General features: G+C 43.3%; 1 protein-coding gene across 1 annotated transcript in view; it reads right to left on the reverse strand.

The window, feature by feature from the left end:
- The window catches only part of LOC140722432 (uncharacterized), a 358,127-nt gene that overhangs the window by 332,151 nt on the left and 4,033 nt on the right, over positions 1–21,943 (reverse strand). The window contains exons 4-5 of the mRNA XM_073037172.1: positions 21,709–21,874; positions 11,809–13,495 (exon numbers count right to left, since the gene is read on the reverse strand). Of these exons, the coding sequence (XP_072893273.1) occupies positions 11,809–13,100 (1,292 nt within the window). The 5' untranslated portion in view covers positions 13,101–13,495; positions 21,709–21,874. The remainder of the gene's footprint in view (positions 1–11,808; positions 13,496–21,708; positions 21,875–21,943) is intronic.

Consider the following 21,943-nt stretch of genomic DNA (forward strand, 5'->3'; position numbering starts at 1 on the left):
AGAACTGTTTTATCAACATCGCTTTAAGAACTGTTTGAGCTGCATCGCTTTAAGAACTGTTTAAGCTGCCTCACAGCAGCTGATTTCCGGTTACGTTAGTGTTTGTTTACTTTCGGGGGGTTTGTTTTCAGTGTTTAATAAACGTGTTATTTGTTATTAAAACCCTTGCCTAACTCACATATATTTATTGTTGCCTGAATACTTAACAGTGTAAACTTCTTACATCTGTTATTTTTTTCTTCCGGCTCTGTCCGAGGTAAGTGCGCTCCAGTGTATATAGGGTTTTCTAAAATTTTCATTTCAGTAGTTATTTTCCTTTATCAATTTTCCAGATCTGTTTCGAAAAACAAATATAACGTATTTGCGGCCAAACTGTGTGTTGCCTTTGTAATATGTTCACAATTTCAAGTGTATGTAGCGTTTTCTAAAATTTTCATTTAAGCTGTTAATTTTCTTTCTCTATTTTCCAGATCGGTTTTGAAAAATATATAAGTGGGAGGTGCTACATTTCGGTAGGTATAATCCAAATAGGACATACATGGTAAATGGTAGGGCATTGAAGAATGCAGTAGAACAGAGTGATCTAGGAATAATGGTGCATAGTTCCCAGAAGGTGGAATCTCATGTGGATAGGGTGGTGAAGAAAGCTTTTGGTATGCTGGCCTTTTATAAAACAGAGCATTGAGTATAGGAGTTGAGATGTAATGTTAAAATTGTCCAAGGCAATGGTTAGGCCGAATTTGGAGTATTGTGTACAGTTCTGGTCATCGAATTATAGGAAAGATATCAACAATATAGAGAGGGTACAGAGAAGATTTACGAGAATGTTACCTGGGTTTCAGCACCTAAGTTACAGGGAAAGGTTGAACAAGTTAGGTTTTTATTCTTTGGAGCGTAGAAGGTTGAGGGGGGACTTGATGGAGGTATTTAAAAAAATGAGGGGGATAGATCGAGTTGACGGGAATAGTCTTTTTCCATTGAGAGTAGGGGAGATTCAAACAAGAGGACATGAGTTGAGAGTTAGGGGGCAAAAGTTTAAGGGTAGCACGAGGGGGGAATCTCTTTACTCAGAGAGTGGCAGCTGGGTGGAATGAGCTTCCAGTAGAAGTGGTAGAGTCAAGTTCGGTATTGTCATTTAAAGTAAAATTGTATAGGTATATGGACAGGAAAGGAATGGAGGGTTACGGGCTGAGTGCGGGCCAGTGGCACTAGGTGAGAGTAAGCGTCAGCACAGAATAGAAGGGCCGAGGTGGCCTGTTTCCGTGCTGTAATTATTACATGGTTATATAATGTATTTGCAGCAAACCTGTGTATTTATATAACCTTTTGTAATATTTTCACTATTGAGCTCTTTCTGGCTTATTTTCTTAAGCCTGAAGTGATTTATTTCCATTTATCACACTATGATCCAATTCGTTTGCATTTTGATATCCCAGATATTTATATGTTTCATGTTCGTCCATCAGGAACCCTGCCGCTCTGTTTTATATTCTGCTCGCTCTATTTCTCCTTTCATTATGTTTAATGTTCTGCGGTTATCCAGTCCAAATTGCATGTTTATGCAGTGTGAGGCAGAATTAAATGATTTTTGGTAGTCAACATATTCATCCAGGTTTGATTTAGAATTAGAGAGTCTATTATCAGTTATTTTCCATACTTGCACAGCCTTACGGCATATTTTCCGCTCTTCTGTAAGTATATTGTGATTATCTGAGTGTCGAATAGCTGTGGGACGCATGATGCTACAATTGTATATCCTGTTTTTAAACAGGTAAATTATTATCAATGGTATTATTGCTGCTGCACGTTTTATTTCCTTTTGCTCTCAGCTCCGGCTGCTAAACCCTGAGGCACGAGCAAACCGCACACACTTTCTTCTCAATTCATGTGAACTTTCCATCCACTCTATTCGCGTAAACTATCATGGCGTTCTGGAGACTGACATCAATATTGCTGTGTAGGCCTCATTGTTTAATGCTACTATGTGCTGACTTTCCGATGATGTCAGATGTAGCTGTTACAATTGAGACAATGCGTTACAAGGATTTCGCATCGGCAATAATGATCAGTATGGTATAGAAATAATTTGTATTTATTGACACGTACCTTTATTGTCTGAAATAAATCAGCACGTGAACGTACACAGCCGACTAAGTTTCCATAAACCTGGGTAAACTGTCAAATAATCGAAACGATGATTGCCGGTGAAGAGTGGGGTTTCACAGGGCTCCGTGTTGGGACCGATTATTCTTACGTTTTATGCCAGCGATGGAATTCATCGCTTTTTTTGCAATGTTTGCAGGCGATATGAAGTGAGGTGGACGGGCAGGGAGCATTGTGTGAGTAGAGAGGCTACAGAAGCAGCTACATAGATTAGGAGAATGGGTAATGACATGGCAGATGGAAGGTAGTAACGACTCTGGTCATGCACATTGGTAGAAGAAATGAAAGCATTGATTCTTTTCTAAATGGAGAGAAAGTACAAACAGAATCTCAGCCGCAAGGGACCCGGGAGGTCCTGTGTAACAGTCCATAAAGGGGAATTAGCAGGTTGAGTCTGCGGTGAAGAAGGCGTGCAATGTCAGCGTGGATTTCAAGAGAACCAGAATATAAAAGCAAGAAGATAATGCTGAAACTTTATAAAGAACTGGTGGGGCCTCACCTGGAGCGTTATCAGCAGTTTCTGGCCCCTTATCTTAAATGTGCTTTGACTGAAGATAGTCCAAATCAGTTTCAGGAAAATGATTGCTGGATTGGATAGCGTGTCATCTGACGAATGTTTGATTGCTTTGACCTGTATTCACTGGAATTCAGAAAAAAAAAACTAGGAGTGGCCTCATTGAAAACGATCGAATAGTGAAAGGCCTTGATAAAGTGGATGTGGAGAGGATTTTACGGAAGGAAATCTTTTTAAAACGGAACAGAGGAAGAATTCCTTCAGCCAGAGAGTGGTGAATCAGTGAAATTCTTCACCACGGTCAGATGTGGAGTCCAAGTGTTTCTGTATATTTAATGGACAGTATGATTGATTCTTGATTTATCAGGAAATGAGTGGGTGTGAGTGGAAGAGAAAAGACTGGAGCTGAAAGGAAAATTGGATCAGCCATGATGTAATGGCGAAGCACACTCGATGTAACAAATGGTTTAATTCGACTCCTACATATTATGGTCTCATGGTCTTATGCCATTGAATATTAACTGGTGAAACAGCCTCATGAGTGGCACCTTCTGAAAATCCAAGAACACAACACCCAACGATTCTCCTGAATCTAACCTGCGTGTAACTTCTTCAAAAATCTTCAAAAGATCTGTCCGACAGGATTCTCCATTACAAACCAGAAGATTGAATGAGTAAAGAAATTCTTGGGAGATTGGCTGATGCCGTCAGTCTCCCCGGATGATCAAGTCTGGTTGGAAAGTAGATATACTAGATATGTGATTCCTTTTACCAGTGACTTGTGTGGTTGGACGGATCGGAGAAACGAAAAACAAGTGAAGTCAGAATTAGATGCTGGATTGCACTGTTGAAAAATCATGATTGACACAACCGAAGTAATCCGGACGTGGACCCCGTCCGAAGTTCGGGCTATGGGACAAATTTGTGAAAGATAGGTGGAGGCGTTGGTAGTGCTGAGGAAGCAATGTGATTGCAGCAGGACACAGGTAAATTTGAAGAATGAGCAAAAATATGGCAGATGGAATACAATATTGGGAAATGTACGATAGTGCTTTTTGGCAAAAGGAACAATACTGAACTATTATCTGATTGAGGAGAAGGTTCAAACAACAGAAGTGCAGAAGGAAATATGAATCCTCGGGCAAGACTCCCAGAAGGTTAATTTACAGGACGAGCCTGTGTAAAGAAGGCAAATGCAATGCTGGCATTGATTTAGAGTAAAGTGGAAGATATAAGCAAGAAGATAATGCGGGTAGTTTATAAGACCCTATTAGGCCACACTTAAAGCATTGAGGACCCATATCTCGGAAAAAGTGTGCTGTCGTTGGAGAGAGCCCAGCGGATGTTCAAGAAGATGATTCCGGGAATGAAGGGGTTAAGATATGAGGAGCGTTTGCCAGCCTTGGGTCTGTACTCCTGCACTGACCTAAGTTTAATGAATGCGGGTGGTGATCACTGAAACCAACCGAATGTGGGCAAGTCCAGATAGGTTAGATGAGGACTGGACTTTTCGGATGGTGGGGTTAGCCATAACAGAGGGCACAGCCTCAAAACTGAGGAGCGACCTTTTAGGTTAGTTAAGGAGGTTCTTATTTAGTCAGAGAGCAGTGAATCTGTTGAATTCTCTGAAACAGACCGCGGTGGGGGCACGTCTGTGGGTACATTTAAGACAGAAGCTAAAAGTTTGCTGATCAGTCAGGTCATTACAGGAAATGCCGAGGAGGCACGTGCGTGGGGTTGAGTGAAAACAGGGATCACCCATGATAGGACGGCCGAGCAGACTTGATGGGCTGAATGGCCTAAATCTGCTACCATGTTTTATGGTTTTACATTGCTAGTGTCTTACACTGTGAAGAATGACACAAAATATTTGTTACTTTCGGCCGCTATTTCTTTGCTTTATGGCCAGCACAATCTTCCAGAGGTACAATATCAACTCGCCTCTCTTTTACTATTTAAATATATGAACAACTTTTGATACTTGATATGATTGGCTCACTTACCCCATTTTTCATCTTGTCTCTTCTGTGTTCTATTTCTGGTTGTCTCCTGTAGATTATGTGAAAGCTTTCCAATCCACTAACTTCCCACTGTTTTCTTGCAACATTACATGACCCCGCTTTTGTTTTTTTCATCATAAACAGGAGAAAATCTGAGGATGCTGGATATCCAAGCAACACAAACACAAAATGCTGGATGAACCTAGGAGGCCAGGCAGTATAAATGGGAAATAGTAAACAGTCGACGTTTCGGGCGAGACCCTTCATCAGGACAGGGAAAAAAAGAGATGAGACGTCAGAGGGAGAAGTGTTGGGGTGAAAGGAATGGAAGAAGTGGTCGGTGATGGGTGAAACTGGGAGTGTGGGAGTAAAGAAGGAAATAAAAAATAATTAGGATATAATTTCCTTAACGATTCTTGAAAGCTCATTGCTAATGCCTCCACATCTCTTCCGACACCTCTTTCAGATCTCTGGGGGGTACACCATCTGTTCGAGGAGACCTATTTACCTTCAGACCTTTGTGTTTCCCAAGAACCTTCTCCAGTGTATCATAACTTTACACATTCTGACCACTGACATCTGAGGCTTCCATATTCCTGGCAGGGTCTTCCACTGATAAGAGTGATGTACAATACTTATTCATTACATCTGCCATCCCTTTGCCGCTCCACCCCATTACTACCTCTCCAGCATTATTTTCTAGTGGTTGCATTTCCAATTCTGTCTGTCTTTTACAGTATATGTAGCTGAAGAAAACTTTGGCATCCTCTTGAATATTACTGCCAAGCTCACCTATGTATTCCATCTTTTCCTTCTTAATTATTTTAGTTGCATTCTGTTGGTTTTTAAAAGTTTCCCAATCCTCTAACTTCCGAGTAATTCTTACTTTGTGCCCTCCCTTTGTTTTTTATATTGTCTTTGATTTCTCTTATCAGCCACGGCTTTGTCACCTTTAGAATACTACTTCCTCTTTGTGATGTATATATCGTGTGCCTTCTGAATTTCTTCCAGAAATTCCAGCTATTGCTGCTCTGTTTTCATGCCTGCCCGTGTTCTTTTCAAATCAATTTTGACCAATTCTTCTCTCTTGCCCTCAAATTCCACATCGGACTTTAATGTCAGGGTAATATTAATGTCACCTTCTCTAATATCAGGGTGAATTTGATCATATTAAGATCACTGGCCCATCAGGGGTCTTTGAACTTCAGTGACCTAATTAATTCCTGTTCATTACAACACCCAATCCAGAATAGCTGATCCCCAACTGGGCTCAACCACGAGCTGCTCTAAAAAAACATTTTGTGGGCATTCTAGGAATTACTCCTCTTGAGACCAACACCATCCTAATTTTCCTAATCACCTGCATGACAATCCCCCATGACTAATGTAACATTGCCCTTTTGGCACGCATTCTCTATCTCTCATTGTAATTTGTGGACCACATACTTACTACTGTTTGAGGATCTCTGTACAATTCCCATCAGGGATTTTTTTCTTCACATCTGTTGTTCCTTAATTCTACCCACAAAGATTCTACACCTTCTAACCCTTCTACACTTTCTACTGATTTTATTTAATATTTTATCAACAGAGCCACACAGCCTTCAACCGGCTTGTTATTTCAGGAGACACATAGGTATTTGGGAAACAGGATGAAGATGCTAGAAATCTAGAAAAATTCACACAAAGTGCTGGAGAAGCTCAGCATGTCAGGCAGCATCTATGGATGGGAATCAACGTTTAGGGCCAAGACCCTTCTTTGGGACTCCTGATACCCACGTTTCAAAAAATAAAAATCAACAAGCAAAGAAAATAGAAAGTAGTGCGACGTAGGGATTCACAAAGATAAATAAGAACTGAAATGACAAATTTAGAAAAGTCTATTTTCAGTCAGACCCAATTAGATTAACACTACCTCGGACAGAAGGAGGAAGAGGTATAACGCACATGAGAATCAATCACACAACAGTGAGATGAAACTTCTAAATATATATTTTCATCAAAAGTGAACAGGATTCAGCACTCCTTGTGTGTATATGCAATCGTGAATAGAAATACAGACCAGAAAACTTAAATGAGAGGCCAACTCAGAAAAATGAATCATCACTCTGGAAGAAAACATTAACCAGTGGAATGAGCATGACCTTCCATGGGAGACATCCCAACGATCTGAGCAGACTAGATGGTGACAAGGAAGCATTGAGCACCTGACTGAGAGTTGGAGACCTCTTCCCAGAAACAGAGGGGTTCATGTGGAAATACAGGACAAGGTGGTTAGCAAAAAGGAAAAAAAAAATACATACAGTAAAAAAAGGCAATCAATGCAGAAAATGCCAGGAGAAACCAGACGCAGTCCACCATATTCCAGGAGCCTGCAGCAGTTTAACTCAATCTGATTACTTATGCGGTTACAATCAATTGGCAAATATCATTCACCACAATCTTGCTTTAAAATACAAACTTATAAATGACCACCATAACTTCAGTATGGCAACATAAATTCATAGCCTGATCCAGTTAGGGACAGAATCTCACATTTTATATGACAATTAATACATTATTACAGATAGGATAATCTAAAATATCCACACGGATATAATATTATAGGATTACCAAGCAGGAACAACTCCCTCAATAGATATAACCATTTCCAACACACACATGTGCCTCCAGACAATGGGGCACCTCACCACAGGCATTGTTTGTGTCATCAGTCAGACAAACAAAAGATTTTCTCTGTCAATCTGCTTCCAAATGTTGCTGTTCTGTCATTCGTTGCCACGTCCCGCTGCTGATTCCCTTCTCCTCATCACATTCTTACCCCGACCATCGTCCAGAGCCTCAAACTCTGCCCTGTGCGGACCCACCTCTGGTTTCTGACCCTGCTCCGTTGAACATCCAAACTGAGGGTTTCCATTCCGATTTCAGTCTTTAGGACAGTGGTGTTCTCTAGCAACCTTTCAGAAGCAGAGAAAATGACCCATCATGTGCAAATGAGCCCTGAATAAGGACGTTAACTCCCTATGTCAGTCTTCCTCAGCCCGGAGATTTGTGGGGCGAACAATATCTCAGACAGAACTGCAGTCAGCTCGACTTGTTCAGTCTGCAGCAAATTCAAGGGAATTTCACCCACGGAATGGTGACTGGAACCCGTCACCACAGGGAGAGTGACAGATGAACAACAGGGGAGGATTTATAAGGACTGTCGTGGAGCAGAATCACTAGCCGGGTCCAGCAGGTCTGAGTACAATAGCTGTGCTATAAATTCACTAACTACCAAATCCAGAGTTTAAAACAAACTGACTTATTTGTCACAGATCCAGAATATTAAACTCCAGTCCCATTAAAGGTGAATGTGCAGCAGAAGAAACTCCTCCCATGCCCAGTGACCAGGGTGCAGGACTGGGTGTGGTGATCAGCAGCAATAATTGCAGAGTTCAGCACCGACAGACACTCTCGAAATTGCTTTCAGCAATGGTGATGGACAAATATCCAGCACGCAGCTTACTGAAGCTTTAACCCCAGTGTGAACCCGGCAGTGTGTCACAGGATTCACTGCTCATGTAACGGCCTCTCTGTAATGTTTCACTGCTGAGGTAATGGTTTCTCTGGAGCAGCAATGTTTAGGTTACGACCAGAGATAACAGGGTTATGGAGTGCGGGGCTATCCAATGACAGAAGTATTCTTTCTTTTGAGTCTGGAAGAGATATTACTGCGGTCTTTTGCCGGGACGAGATGAGAAGATTCAAATGGAGAGAGTGGGCCCTTTTTCTTTTTTAAAACAATTTTCTTTACTAATGCTATGGTCAAAGTAAGAATTATAAAGCTCAATCGTTTAATCACATATTGTGTACTGTCTGCTATTTCGGGGTACTGATTTGTAACAGGGGACACATCAAGCAGCATCCACCCAAACGATACTGTGAAGCCTCAGTATCTCGAAGAATTTTCACTGGTACCGGGGTTAACCCTTCCTTTACTAATAGAAATCTATCTGACATAAAATGATCGAACCCCTTCTTAACTCGGTCAGACCTCTCAGTCCTTAACTGAGCCTCAACAGAATGTTCAGAACCCTGTGGGTTTATAGGTGATTCAACATACTGACCACGGGTATTTGGGACTGCCTCCTATTCCTTTTTCTTCTTCAGGACGGAACAATTAGCCATCATATGTGCAGCTTTCTTAGAATAGTAACAAGTAAGACCAGAATATTTCTCCTTCAACTGTTTCCCTTCATCTTTACTTTGTCACTCGTCCCAGCTTTAATTTCTGGTTTACCCTGGTTATCCCTGCTACTCTTTTGGAAACTCATATTTGGGATAAACTTAACCTTATGAGTTAAAGCAAACTCATCTGCTAATCTAGCTGACTCCTGCAAAGTGGCAGCATCCTTTTCATCTAAATACGTCTTTATGTCATCAAGGATGCAACTTTTGAATTCTTCAATTAAAGCCAACTCTTTCAAGCTGTTAAAATCATCATTCACATTTTTACATGTGCACCAGTCGGTAATACACATAAACTTCTCATAAGCAAATTCCATAAAAGTCTGGTTGATAGATTTCCTCAAATTTCTAAACTTCTGCCTGTATGCTTCTGGAACCAACTCGTAAGCTTTGAGCACAGCCTGTTTCACTATGTCATAATCAGCTAATTCATCAAATGTCAAAGCAGAATAGGCTTACTGAGCCTTCCCCTTAATCACACTTTGTAAGAGAATAGGACATTTTATTGTTTGATTTGTTAAGAGGAGTTGTGGTTTCTTGATTATATTTATAACAGCATAACATTCTACTTCAAGTCAAGTCTAATCACGAATATTGTCATTTCGACCATAACTGCTGGCACAGTACATAGTAAAAATGAGACAACGTTTTTCAGGACAATGGTGTTACATGACACAGTAAAAAAAACTACTTATCTGATTTTCTCAATATATACTTATTTGCCGTTTATACGTCTTTCGTATTATCTGTTTGCTAAAACCTCCGCTGATTTGTATTTTTTATTGGAAAATCAATAAAAAGATTGGAAAATGAATGAAATGAGAATAGGCCAACCCTCGTTTGGCCACTTTAAACTCTGAGCAACCTTCTCAAAACGCTGAAAGTATTCATCAACCTCTGCCTCGTCAAACGCAGGTACCAATTTAACTTCCCGACTGGCCTCAAACTTATCACCAGAATACCTTTCCTGCAATCTTTCTATCCTTTCCAGCTCGAGCAGCCTCTGTCTTTCTGCTTCCTCGCTCTGTTTTTCTGCCTCTCTACCCTCAAATTGCCTCTACCTTACCGTAGTTTAAATCTTTAGATTTTCTAACTTCTACGGGAGCTAAAGCTCACGAGGTTTACTTTCAGGAAACACCTCCAACTCCTCCACTTTAACCCTCCCTCAGATACATAATGTTCAGCTATTATCCTCTGCATCTGTGACCTCCTCATTGTCGATTTCACCTTAGCAAGTTTTAACCTTCTAGCAATACTCAACAACTCAATACTTCTGGCGTCATCTAATGCCTCAGAGGTTGGCGCTTCCACAATCCTATCAGCATCCGCTGCTGATTTTCCACACACAAATAAATCAAATGGGATTTCCCCAATGAAATCGATAATAAATCAATCAATACGCCCCAAATGAGTACATATTTCGGATGCAGGCCCCAATTTTATTACGAACCATATCACTTTAGAAACAAACAAGCGGCAATAGAGTTCACACTGGAGTCTGGTTTTTATGTAAAAACCACTCTCTTTATTAGTATCTACTTATTATATAGAAACTTGAGCAAGATAAACAAAAGTTAACAGGGTAATGTGTATATGTGTGTATAAATTTAAGTTCCAAACTATTGAGATTAGGGGAATCGAGGCTTGGTAATGTATGAAAGTTCAGTTCATTCATGGAATAGGTGATGAAAGAGATATTTGTAATCCAGGTTAAATGTCGAGAGAAGGCAATTATGTCGAATTCCATAGGTTCCACGGTGGTAAAACGAGAGAACAGTCACTGTAGATTTTATCCGTCGTTCCAAATCCACATACAAATGATTACCGAAAGTGACTTGTCACAAGGCGTATTGTCTTCAAGTGTATTACCACACCACACCCAGACAAGGGGTAACGCATCAGTGGTCTTCACAGGATACCCCAAATCAGATCCACTCTCATGGATCAAACGAGATGACCACCACACATTCGATGTACTTTATGCCGAATCGATAATTAACCCACCCTTGTGGGCATAGGAAAGTCACAAATAGTGACCCTTGGCTACTAGTTCCTTTCTGTCGACTGTTCCATTTCCCCTACTTCGTTTCTGCCTGACTCTGAGTGTCTGTGTCCTCGGTTAATACTAAACAAGCTGCGAACGACTTAAACAAGTTGCAAGTCAGACTCTCTCTCTCTTATAAAATAACAGTCCACAGCAAACGAAACCTAGGGATTCATAACAACGACCACTCCCTAGTGTGAACTGACTGTTGTGCCAGTAGTTGGGATGACTGAATGAATCCTTTCCCACATTCTTAGCAGCTGAACGGCTTCTCTCCAGTGTGAACTCGCAGATGACTGTGAAGGCTGGATGACTGAGTGAACCCCTTCCCACATTCTGAGCAGTTGAATGGCTTCTCATCAGTGTGAGCTCGATGATGAACCAGTAAGTTGGATGACTTAGTGAATCTCTTTCCACAGACGGAGCAGATGAACGGCTTCTCCCCAATATGAACTCGCTGATGACTCAGTCGGGTGGATGAGTGAGTAAATCCCTTCCCACAGACCGAGCAGATGAACGGCTTCTCCCCAGTGTGAACTCGCTGATGACTCTGTAGGTGGGATAACCGAGTGAATCCCTTCCCACAGACTGAGCAGGTGAACGGCCTTTCCCCAGTGTGAACTCGCTGGTGAGTCTGTAGGTTGCATGACAGAGTGAATCTCTGCCCACATTCTGAGCAGGTGAACGGCTTCTCACCAGTGTGAGCTCGATGATGTACCAGTAAGTTGGATGACAGAGTGAATCTCTTCCCACAGACGGAGCAGGTGAACGGCTTATCCCCAGTGTGAACTCGCTGATGACTCTGTAGGTGGGATGACTGAGTGAATCTCTTCCCACAGACTGAGCAGGTGAACGGCTTATCCCCAGTGTGAACTCGCTGATGACTCAGTAGGTAGGATGAACGAGTGAATCTTTTCCCACATTCTGAGCAGGTGAACGGCCTCTCCCCAGTGTGAACTCGCTGATGACTCAGTAGGTCGGATGAACGAGTGAATCTCTTCCCACATTCTGAGCAGGTGAACGGCTTCTCCCCAGTGTGAACTCGCTGATGACTCTGTAGGTTGGATGACTGAGTGAATCTCCTCCCGCAGTCCGAGCAGGTGAATGGCCTCTCCCCAGTGTGAACTCGCTGATGACTCAGTAGGTCGGATGAATGAGTGAATCTCTTCCCACATTCTGAGCAGGTGAACGGCTTCTCCCCAGTGTGAACTCGCTGATGACTCTGTAGGTGGGATGACTGAGTGAATCCCTTCCCACATTCGGAACAGGTGAACGGCCTCTCCTCAGTGTGAACTCGCTGATGACTCAGTAGGTAGGATGAACGAGTGAATCGCTTCCCACATTCTGAGCAGGCGAACGGCCTCTCTCCAGTGTGAACTCGCAGATGACTCTGAAGGCTAGATGACTGTGTGAATCCCTTCCCACAGTCCGAGCAGGTGAATGGCCTCTCTCCAGTGTGAACTCGCTGGTGTCTCTGTAGATGGGATGAGTGAGTGAATCCCTTCCCACATTCTGAGCAGGTGAACGGCCTTTCCCCAGTGTGAATTCGCAGATGACTCTGAAGGCTGGATGACTGTGTGAATCCCTTCCCACAGTCCGAGCAGGTGAATGGCCTCTCCCCAGTGTGAACTCGCCGGTGTCCCTGAAGATGGGATGAGTGAGTGAATCCCTTCCCACATTCTGAGCAGGTGAACGGCTTCTCCCCAGTGTGAACTAGCTGATGACTCAGTAGGTGAGATATCTGTCTGAATCCCTTTCCACATTCTGAGCAGGTGAACGGCTTCTCCCCAGTGTGAACTCGCTGATGACTCTGTAGGTTGGATGACTGAGTGAATCTTTTCCCGCAGTCCGAGCAGGTGAATGGCTTCTCCCCAGTGTGAACTCGCTGATGACTCAGTAGGGTGGATAAGTGAGTGAATCCCTTCCCACAGACTGAGCAGATGAACGGCTTCTCCCCAGTGTGAACTCGCTGATGACTCAGTAGGCTGGAAGACCGAGTGAATCCTTTCCCACAGTCTAAGCAGGTGAATGGCCGCTCGCCAGCGTGAGTTGACTGATGTCTCAGTAGGGGAGTTAATTTAGTGAATCCCTTCCCACAGTCCGAGCAGGTGAACGGCTGCTCTCCAGAGTGAACTCTCTGGAGAGCCATTATGTGAGATGACCGAGTAAATCCCTCCCCACAAATTCAGCAGATGACCTGCCTCTGCCCAATGGAAACTGACTGTTGTGTCCACAGGTGGGATGACCGACTGAATCTCCTCTCTCACAAAGAACAGGTGAACGTTCTTGCCCAGCGTGAATTTGCTGATGTAACTTCAATTGAGTTGACCGAGTGAATCCATTCCCAATGTCTGAGCAGGTGAACGGCCTTTCTCCTGTGGAAAATGACCGGCTTGACAGTTGGTCAGATGACCTAGTGGATCCCTCCCCACAGTCTGAGCAGGAAGGACGGTCGACTCCACTTTATAAATATCTAGATAGAGACAGCAAAATTGGCGTGCCGTGTTTGAGATTCCTGAAGACAAATTCCTTCTCGTTTTTAACCTGTAAAAAGATTTACAAAATCCATCAATGGGTGTAGTACAACATTTCAGATGAGATCACTTTAGTTGCCAAGGTGTGATCTGACATCTCACTGTTACAATGAGGATCAACCCAAGTTGGTCAGAGAAATCGTCTCCTGACTGGGCATACTGCTGGTATCTGGAATGACCATCAAACTGTCTGATGTGCTTCCTGTCTCTATAAGAATGGGGCATTTCTGCCATCTCCAATTCGTGACGTGGCTCAGTTTGACTCTCTCCATGGGTATTATCCCCATTTCTCACTGAGCTGCATGGGTTCCTGGCGCCACAGTAACTGAAACACTCTCCCGGAATTAGACTTTTTTGACATGCAGCTGGGATTTTCTTTTACCTGCTGTCAATTTAAAGTTCCAACAGTTTTACAGCCATCTGAAGATTTCCTGCCCGGATGAATTGTTGGTCCGCTCAGCTGATAAAATGAATTAAATGAATAATAGTATTATTTCATGTTCTTGTGACAGAATCATAGAAAGGTACAACACAAAAACAGGCCCTTTGTTCCATCTAGTTAGTGTTGATCTATTTAAGATGTCTATTCCCATACCCCTACCATCCAGGTACCTATACAATCCTCTTATATGTTGAAATTGAGCTCGCATGCACCAGTTAGGTTGTCTGCTCATTCCACACCTGGATGATAGTCTGTTTAAAGAAGTATCCCCTGATGTTGACCTTAATGTTTCACCTTTTACCCTTTATCCATGGCCTCTGGTTCTCGTTCCACCCAATCTCAGTGGGAAAAGCCATTTTTGAAAAAATGAAAAAGCTTCCATTTACCCCATGTATAGCCCTCCTAATTTTGGTACACCTCCTTCAAATCTTCTCTCAATTCTTCTACATTCCAAGGAATAAAGTCCTGCCCTGTTCAATCTTTCCTAATAACTCATGTCTTCTAGACCTGGCAACATCCTTGTGAATTTTCTCTGAACTCTTTCAACCTCTTTTACATCTTTCATGTAGGTACGTGAAGAAAACTACACACAGTACTCCAAATTAGGCCTCACCAATGCCTTCTACAAGTCAACATAACATCCATTTATTGTTTTCAGTACTTTGGTTCATGAAGGCCAATGGGCTGATTTTTTTCCCATCACTATCTAACTATGATACCAGTTTCAGTGAATTAAAAACTTGTATTCCCAGGTCCCTTTCTTCTACAAAACTCCTCCGTGCCTGACCAGTCACTGTGTGAGACCTGCATTGGTAGATCATACCAAAGTGCAACACCTCACACTTGTCTGCATTAAATACCTTTTTCCATTTTTCAAACCATTTTCCCAGCGGGTCCAGATCGCACTGCAAGCCATGATAGTCTTCCTCACTGACCACTACACCACCAGTCTTGGTGTCATCTACAAATCTGCTGATCCGGTTTAACACACCATTATCCAGATTCTTGATATAGATGACAAACAACATCAGATCCAGCACTGATCCCTATGGCTCACCACTAGTCCCTGGCCTCTGGTCAGAAAGGCAACCATCTGCTACCACACTCTGGCTTCTCCCAAAGACAGTGTCTCATCCAATTTACTATCTCGTCTTGAATGCTGAGTGACCGAACCTTCTTGATCAACCTCCCATATGAGACTTTGTAAAGTGCCTTCCTAACGTCCATGTAGACAACATCTACTGCCTTGCCTTCATCCACTTCCCTGATAACTTCCTCGAGAGTCTCTATAAGATTGGCTAGACATGACCTACCATGCACAAAGCCATGCTGTCTATCTTTAATCAGTCCACATCTATCCAAATACTTTTATCCGGTTCCTGCATATACCTTCCTATAACTTTCCCAGTACTAATGTCAGACTCACCAATGTACAATTTGATAGATTATTTTTAGAGTCTTCCTTGAACAGCAGAACAACATTGGCTGCCCTCCAATCCTCCAGTCACTCACCTGTCACTAAGGATGATTTAAATATCTGTGCTTGGGCCGCTACAATTTCTGCACTTGTCATCCGCAGGGTCACAGGGAACAACTTGTCAGGCCCTGGGGATTGATCCACACAAATTTGCCTTAAGAAAGCAAACGCCTCCACCTCTGTAATCTGTACAGGGTCCATGAAGCTTTACCTCACTTCTATAGACACTGTGTCCATCTGCTGTGTAAATATGGATGCGGAAAAACTCTCCAACATCTATTTTGTCTCCTCATATGGATTACCATTCTGATCTTCCAGAGGATTAATTTTTCCCTTGCAATCTTTTTGCTCTTAACATATCTGCAGAGTCCATTAGGATTCTCCTTCACCTTGTCTGCTGGGGTAACCTCATGCCTTCTTTTATTTCTTTCATAAGTGTTCACTTGAATTCCAGGTAGTTCATAAGTGCCCCATTTATTCCTATCTGCCTGTACATGGTCTGAACGTCCTTTTTATTGATCTGGGAGAGGAAAGCCAAAGGGGTGATAGAGCTGCATGCTGGGAGAAGGGGTAGGTGGGGGTAAACTAAAGTTGCAGGGGTAATGGGAGTCTGAATAACAGAAAGGAGAGTGGATGGTAGTGGACAGGTTGTGCAGACAGTTATTGTTCAGTCCTCAGACAAAGTCAGGAATAAAAACGTTGAGCATGGTGCAGTGAATATGCTGAGCCCTGAATATTACAGTACAAGGAGCAGCGTAGGAAAGGTGGATGTGTTCAGGACATGGATCAACACCTGGAATAATGACACTAGGACCTGGCAACTGTGGACTGGGACAGGCTGCTTTATGGCAAAGGTGTGCTTGGTAAATGGGAGACCTTCAAAGTAAAATCTTGAAAGTACAAAGCGGGTATGTGTTTGTCAGAATAAAAGGTAAAGATAGAAACTATAGGGGAAACATGGATTTCAAGAGATATTGAGACCCTGGTGAAGCACAAAATGAATGGAGTTGCATAACAGGGATAGGCAGGCAGTTTCTTATGGAGCATAAGAAATGCAAGAGAACCCATAAGAAGTAGATCAGGATGTCTAAAAGAGGATGTCTAAAATGTGTGGGAGTCCCACACATTGATTGGGACCTCCATACTGTTAAAGGTCTAGATGGGTTAGAGTTTGTGAAATGTGTTCAGCAAAGTTTTCTAAATCAATATATAGATATACCAACTAGGCAGGATGTAATATTAGATCTCCTATTAGGAAGTGAGTTAGGGCAGGTGACGGAAGTGTGTGTAGGGGAACACTTTGTTTCCATTGTTCATAACGTCATTAGTTTCAACTTGATCATGGATAAAGATAGATCTGGTCCTCGGGATGAAGTTATAAACCGGAAAAAGAGCCAAATTTGAAGAAATGAGAAAGGCTCTAAAACGCGTAGATTGGAACAAGTTATTCTCTGGCACGAATGTGATTGGTAATTGGGAGGCCTTCAAAGGAGAAATTTTGAGAGTGCAGATTTTTTTTTTGTTCCTGTTAGGGTTAAAGGCAAAACGAACAATTATAAGGAACTTTGGTTCTCGAGGGATATTGGAACTCTGATAAAGGAGAAGAGATATATGTATAACATTTACAAGCAACAGGGAGGAAATAAGATGCTTGATGAGTATAAAAAGAGTAAGAAAATACTTAAAGAAATCAGGAGGGTTAAAAGAAGACATGAGGTTGCTTTGGCATTCAGGGTGAAGAATAATCCTAAGAGCTTCTACAGGTATGTTAAGAACAAAGGGATAATAAGTGATAAAATTGGTCTCCTGAAGATCAGTGTCGTCGGCTATGTATGGAACCAAAAGAAATGGGAGAAATATTAAATGTTTTTTTTTGCATCTGTATTTATTAAGGAAACTGGAATGGAGTCTATGGAAACAAGGCAAACAAGTCGGGAGGTCATGGAACATACAGATTGAAGAGGAGGAGGTGCTTGCTTTCTTGAGGTAAATCAGAGTAGATAAATCCCCTGGACCTGACAGGGTATTCACTCGGACTTTGAAGGAGACTGGTGTTGAATTTGTAGGGGCCCTGGCAGAAATATTTATAATGTCGATATCCACGGGTCAGGTGCCGGAGGTGCTCTTGTAGTTCCATTGTTTAAAAGTGGGTCAAAAATTAAGCCGGGAAATTATAGGCCGGTAAGTTTGACATCAGTAGTAGGTACATTATTGGAAGGAGTACTAAGAGATAGGGTCTACAAGTATTTGGATAGACAGGGACTTATTAGAAAAAGTCAGCATGGCTTTGTGCATGGTAGGTCATGTTTAACCAATCTATTAGCGTTTTTTGAGGGAGTTACCAGGAAAGTGGATGAAGGGAAGGCAGTGGATGTTGTCTACATGGACTTCAGTAAGGCTTTTGACAAGATCCCACATGGGAGGTTAGTTAGGAAGATTCATTTGCTAGGTATACATGGAGAGATAGTATATCGGATTAGACATTGGCGCAATGGAAGAAGTCAGAGAGTGGTAGTGGAGGATTGATACGCTGAATTGAGGCCTGTGACTAGTGGTGTGCCACAGGGATCAATGCTGGGTCCATTGTTCTTTTCCATCCATATCAATGATCTGGATGATAATGTGGCAAATTGGATCAGCAAATTTGCTGATGATACAAAGATTGGAGGTGTAGTTGACAGTGAGGAAGGTTTTCAAAGATTGCAGAGGGTTGCAGGAATGGGCTGCAAAAATGGCAGATGGAGTTTAATGCGGACACGTGTGAGGTATTGCACTTCGGAAGGTCAAACCAAGGTAGAACATACAAGGTAAATGGTAGGACACTGAGGAGTGCAGTAGAACAGAGGGATCTGAAAGTATAGATTCATAATTCCCTAAAAGTTGCGTCACAAGTAGATAGGGTTGTAAAGAGAGCTTCTGGTACATTGGCCTTTATGAATCAAAGTATTGAGTATAAGAGTTGGAATGTAATGGTGAGGTTGTATACGACATTGCTGAGACCGAATTTGGAGTATTGTGTGCAGTTTTGGTGACCTAATTACAGGAAGGATACTATAAGGTTGAAAGAGTGCAGAGAACTTTTACAAGGATGTCGCCGGGACTTGAGAAACTGAGTTACAGAGAAAGATTGAATAGGTTAGGATTTTATTCCCTGGAGCGTAGGAGAATGAGGGTTGATTTGATAGAGGAGTATAAAAGTATAAAATTATGGTGGGTATAGATAGAGTGAATGCAAGCAGGCTTTTTCCACTGAGGCTAGGGGAGAAAAAAAAAACAGAGAAGTTTAAAGGGAACATGGCGGGGAGGGGGGGGGGCTCTTCACACAGAGACTGCTGGGAGTGTGGAATGAGCTGCCAGATGAAGTGGTGAATGCAGGTTCACTTTTAACATTTAAGAAAAACTTGGGACAGGTATATGGATGTGAGGGGTATGGAGGGATAAGGTCCAGGTGCAGGTGAGTGGGACTAGGCAGAAAAATGATTCGGTACAGCCAAGAAAGGCCAAAAGGCCTGTTTCTGTGTTGTAGTGTTCTTTGGTTCTACGGATCTAGCCATCCAGGAGTATATTAAAAAGACCCTATCGTTTCCACCTCCATCAGCGCCATCGACAGCCCATTCCACGCACACCATTTTCGTAAAAAAAACTACCCCGACATCTCCTCTGTACCCACTTACAAGCTCCTTAAAACTATGCCCTCTCGTGCTAGCCATTTCAGCCCTGCGAAAAAGCCTCTAACTATCCACTCGATCAATGCCTCTCATTATCTTGTATCCCTCTATCAGGTCACCTCTCCTCCTCGGTCGCTCCAAGGAGAAAAGGCGGAGTTCACTCAACCAATTCTCATAAGACCTGCTCTCCAATCCAGGCAACATCCTTGTAAATCTCCTCTGCACCATTTCTAGGGTTTCCACATCCTTCCTGTAGTGAGGCGACCAGAATTGAAAACAGTACTCCAAGTGGGGTCTGACCAGGGTCCTATATGGCTGCAACATTGCCTCTCGGCTCTTAAACTGAATCCCATGACTGATGAAAGCTTCTTAACCACAGAGTCAACCTGCGTAACTGCTCTGAGTGCCTTATGGACTCGGACCCCAGGATGCTGCTGATCCTCATATACAAAGACCATTAACGAGGATCTGGAACCCAGAAATATCCCAGTTACAAACGGCACTTGCCATTTCAGTATTGTTGATGTATGTATAGTATGGGATGAGGTGGAGAGCGCGGGGTGTGACGGGAGGGAAGGAGAGAGAGAGAGAGAGAGGGAGGAAGGGAGAGGGGAACAGGGGTGTGTTGAGAGAGAGTGAGAGAGAGCGAAGAGGGGGAACGCTTAGGACGAGCGGTGCATTTAGAGGGTGAGAGAGAGGAGAAGACAGTGTGGGATACGGATGCCAACAGGGAGATTGCTTGGGAGAGCGAGGGGGAGAGGGTAGGACATTGGGAAAGAGATAGCGAGGGAGAGGGTTAAAAATGGAGGAGGTTACAGACAGGCAGAGGTGAGAAAGACGAGTTTGAGTGAGTTGAGAGGGTGCATGAGAGAGAAGGAGATGGAGAGGGGAAGACAGAGGGTGACTGAGATTGGGAGTGGGATGACAAGTGATAGGGGTAGAGACAGGGATTGTGGGATAGGAGAGAGAATGGAAGAGTAAGAGAAACAGATGGACAGAGGGGAGAGAGTGTGAGAGAAATTAAAACAGGCATGAGAGAGTGAAGAGATGAAGAGAGACGAGAGAAGAGTACGATTTGTTAATAGAGGAGTAGAGACATTGGTGAGAGCAGAAAGCGAGGAAAGGGTGATAGAGAGGGGCGATGATAAGGAAGGGGTGAGGGAGAGGCGAGACGGTGAGGGCGAGAGGGAGAAAAAGTAAGGGCTGGGGTAGAGGGCTGGATGATGAAGGGGGACTGGGAGGAGGGAGTGGTGAGGGAGAGGTGGTAAGTAGCCAGGGGAGAGAGAGAAAGGCGAGGAGATAGTGTGTCTGATTAGAATTGTTAGACTAAATATTTATTCAGTCCGCAGTTGCAGGGTCGTTAATCACATATGTTCACATGTCACCGAACAAATCCACCATGCAATTACGTTTCCAAGCCGGGAGTTTTACCGCGTACGGTTCGGGTCTCCATTTCGGACAGCGGGGAGTTTGACCGAGTACGGTTCCGGTCTCCATTTCCGACAGCGGGGAGTTTGACCGAGTACGGTTCGGGTCTTCATTTCGAACAGCGGGGAGTTTGACCACGTACGGTTCAGGTCTCCATTTCCGACAGCGGGGAGTTTGACCGCATAAGGAGACCTACTGCAATTCGCAGGACGATGTCAACCGCAGCTAATGCCGGGGTGTTTCCTGTTCAGATGACGTGAGAAAGGTGTTGATCTCAGGTTTGTGTAAATCAAGGGCTGGTTGCAGTGGGAAAGGGCCGGGCCCGAGCCGGACAGCTGGAGGCTCCGGGCTCTCCAGTCTTGCATACCTGGTTTTTAGTTTTGCACTGAGTCGAGATTGTGGGATCAGTTTGCTCTGATTCCCCAAGCTGGGAGGGTGGACGTGGGTGAAGGGGACCTCTCTATGTGTCGGTGTGGGGTGAATGGTCAGAAGGGTGTGGGGCCACTGGGGGGATGGAGGGTGGTTGGGGTACTGTGGGTGATCGGAAGTAACATGACATGGGTGGGTGGGAAAGGGGTAAATTACGTTGTCAACGAGGGTGGATCTGGTCCATTGAATCAGACAGCTCAGCTCACGTGTCCTTTCAGGAGGCCACAATTCTGTCTTCATCTTAATTACTGACTAATCTTCCTGTTAACATTGAGTTTGTTACAGAGCCCCAGGGTCTGCAAACAGATGATTGGTAGGAAGCAGAGGGTGAGAGGCTGTTTCATGAACTCGAGTCCCGAACTTAGTGACGTTCCCTGGGGTTATGCCCATTGCTACTCGTCATCTAGGTCAATAATTTAATTGAGAAAGTATAGGGTATGGGTAGAGAGTTTGCAGCAAGTTCAAACAATTGCTCTTTTTGAAAGACAGTCAGTATAAACACTCTCCTCTCTTTCCCTCTCCCCACTCAGAACTGACCAAAAGTTACTTCAGGAGATGCAAGATCTAGAACTGAGTAAACACTGTGAGTGAGAGGGACTGGTTTTAAACGACTGTGCTGCTCGAAGCATATTACCCGACCTGGAGTGATTGGAACTGGGTCTGACAGAGGCATAACTGTTACTTCTGGGCACATTCAGTCTCACTCCAACTATTTCCTACCTTCCTTTGTACAGGTATGTAATGTCTAAAGGACCAGTATTTGAGTAAATGAGACTCACCAAACTTTGTCCTAACTAAATCCTGGTATCTCCGAGTCAGATGGGTCCTCTCCAGTTCATTCTCTCAATCCCCGGGCTGGTACACTTGTTGCTGTCCCCTCGTCTTCAGCTGTGGTTTGCTTCCAGTTGGGTTTTTCTTCCAATAAATCTTTCACCGCAGGTCTAACTTTAACATGAAAGATAATGAAGTACATTATCAATAAAAAGGAGGACCAAACTTTTCTACTAAATGTTA

Source organism: Hemitrygon akajei, unplaced genomic scaffold (genome assembly GCF_048418815.1).
Source record: "Hemitrygon akajei unplaced genomic scaffold, sHemAka1.3 Scf000077, whole genome shotgun sequence".
Taxonomy (NCBI): domain Eukaryota; kingdom Metazoa; phylum Chordata; class Chondrichthyes; order Myliobatiformes; family Dasyatidae; genus Hemitrygon; species Hemitrygon akajei.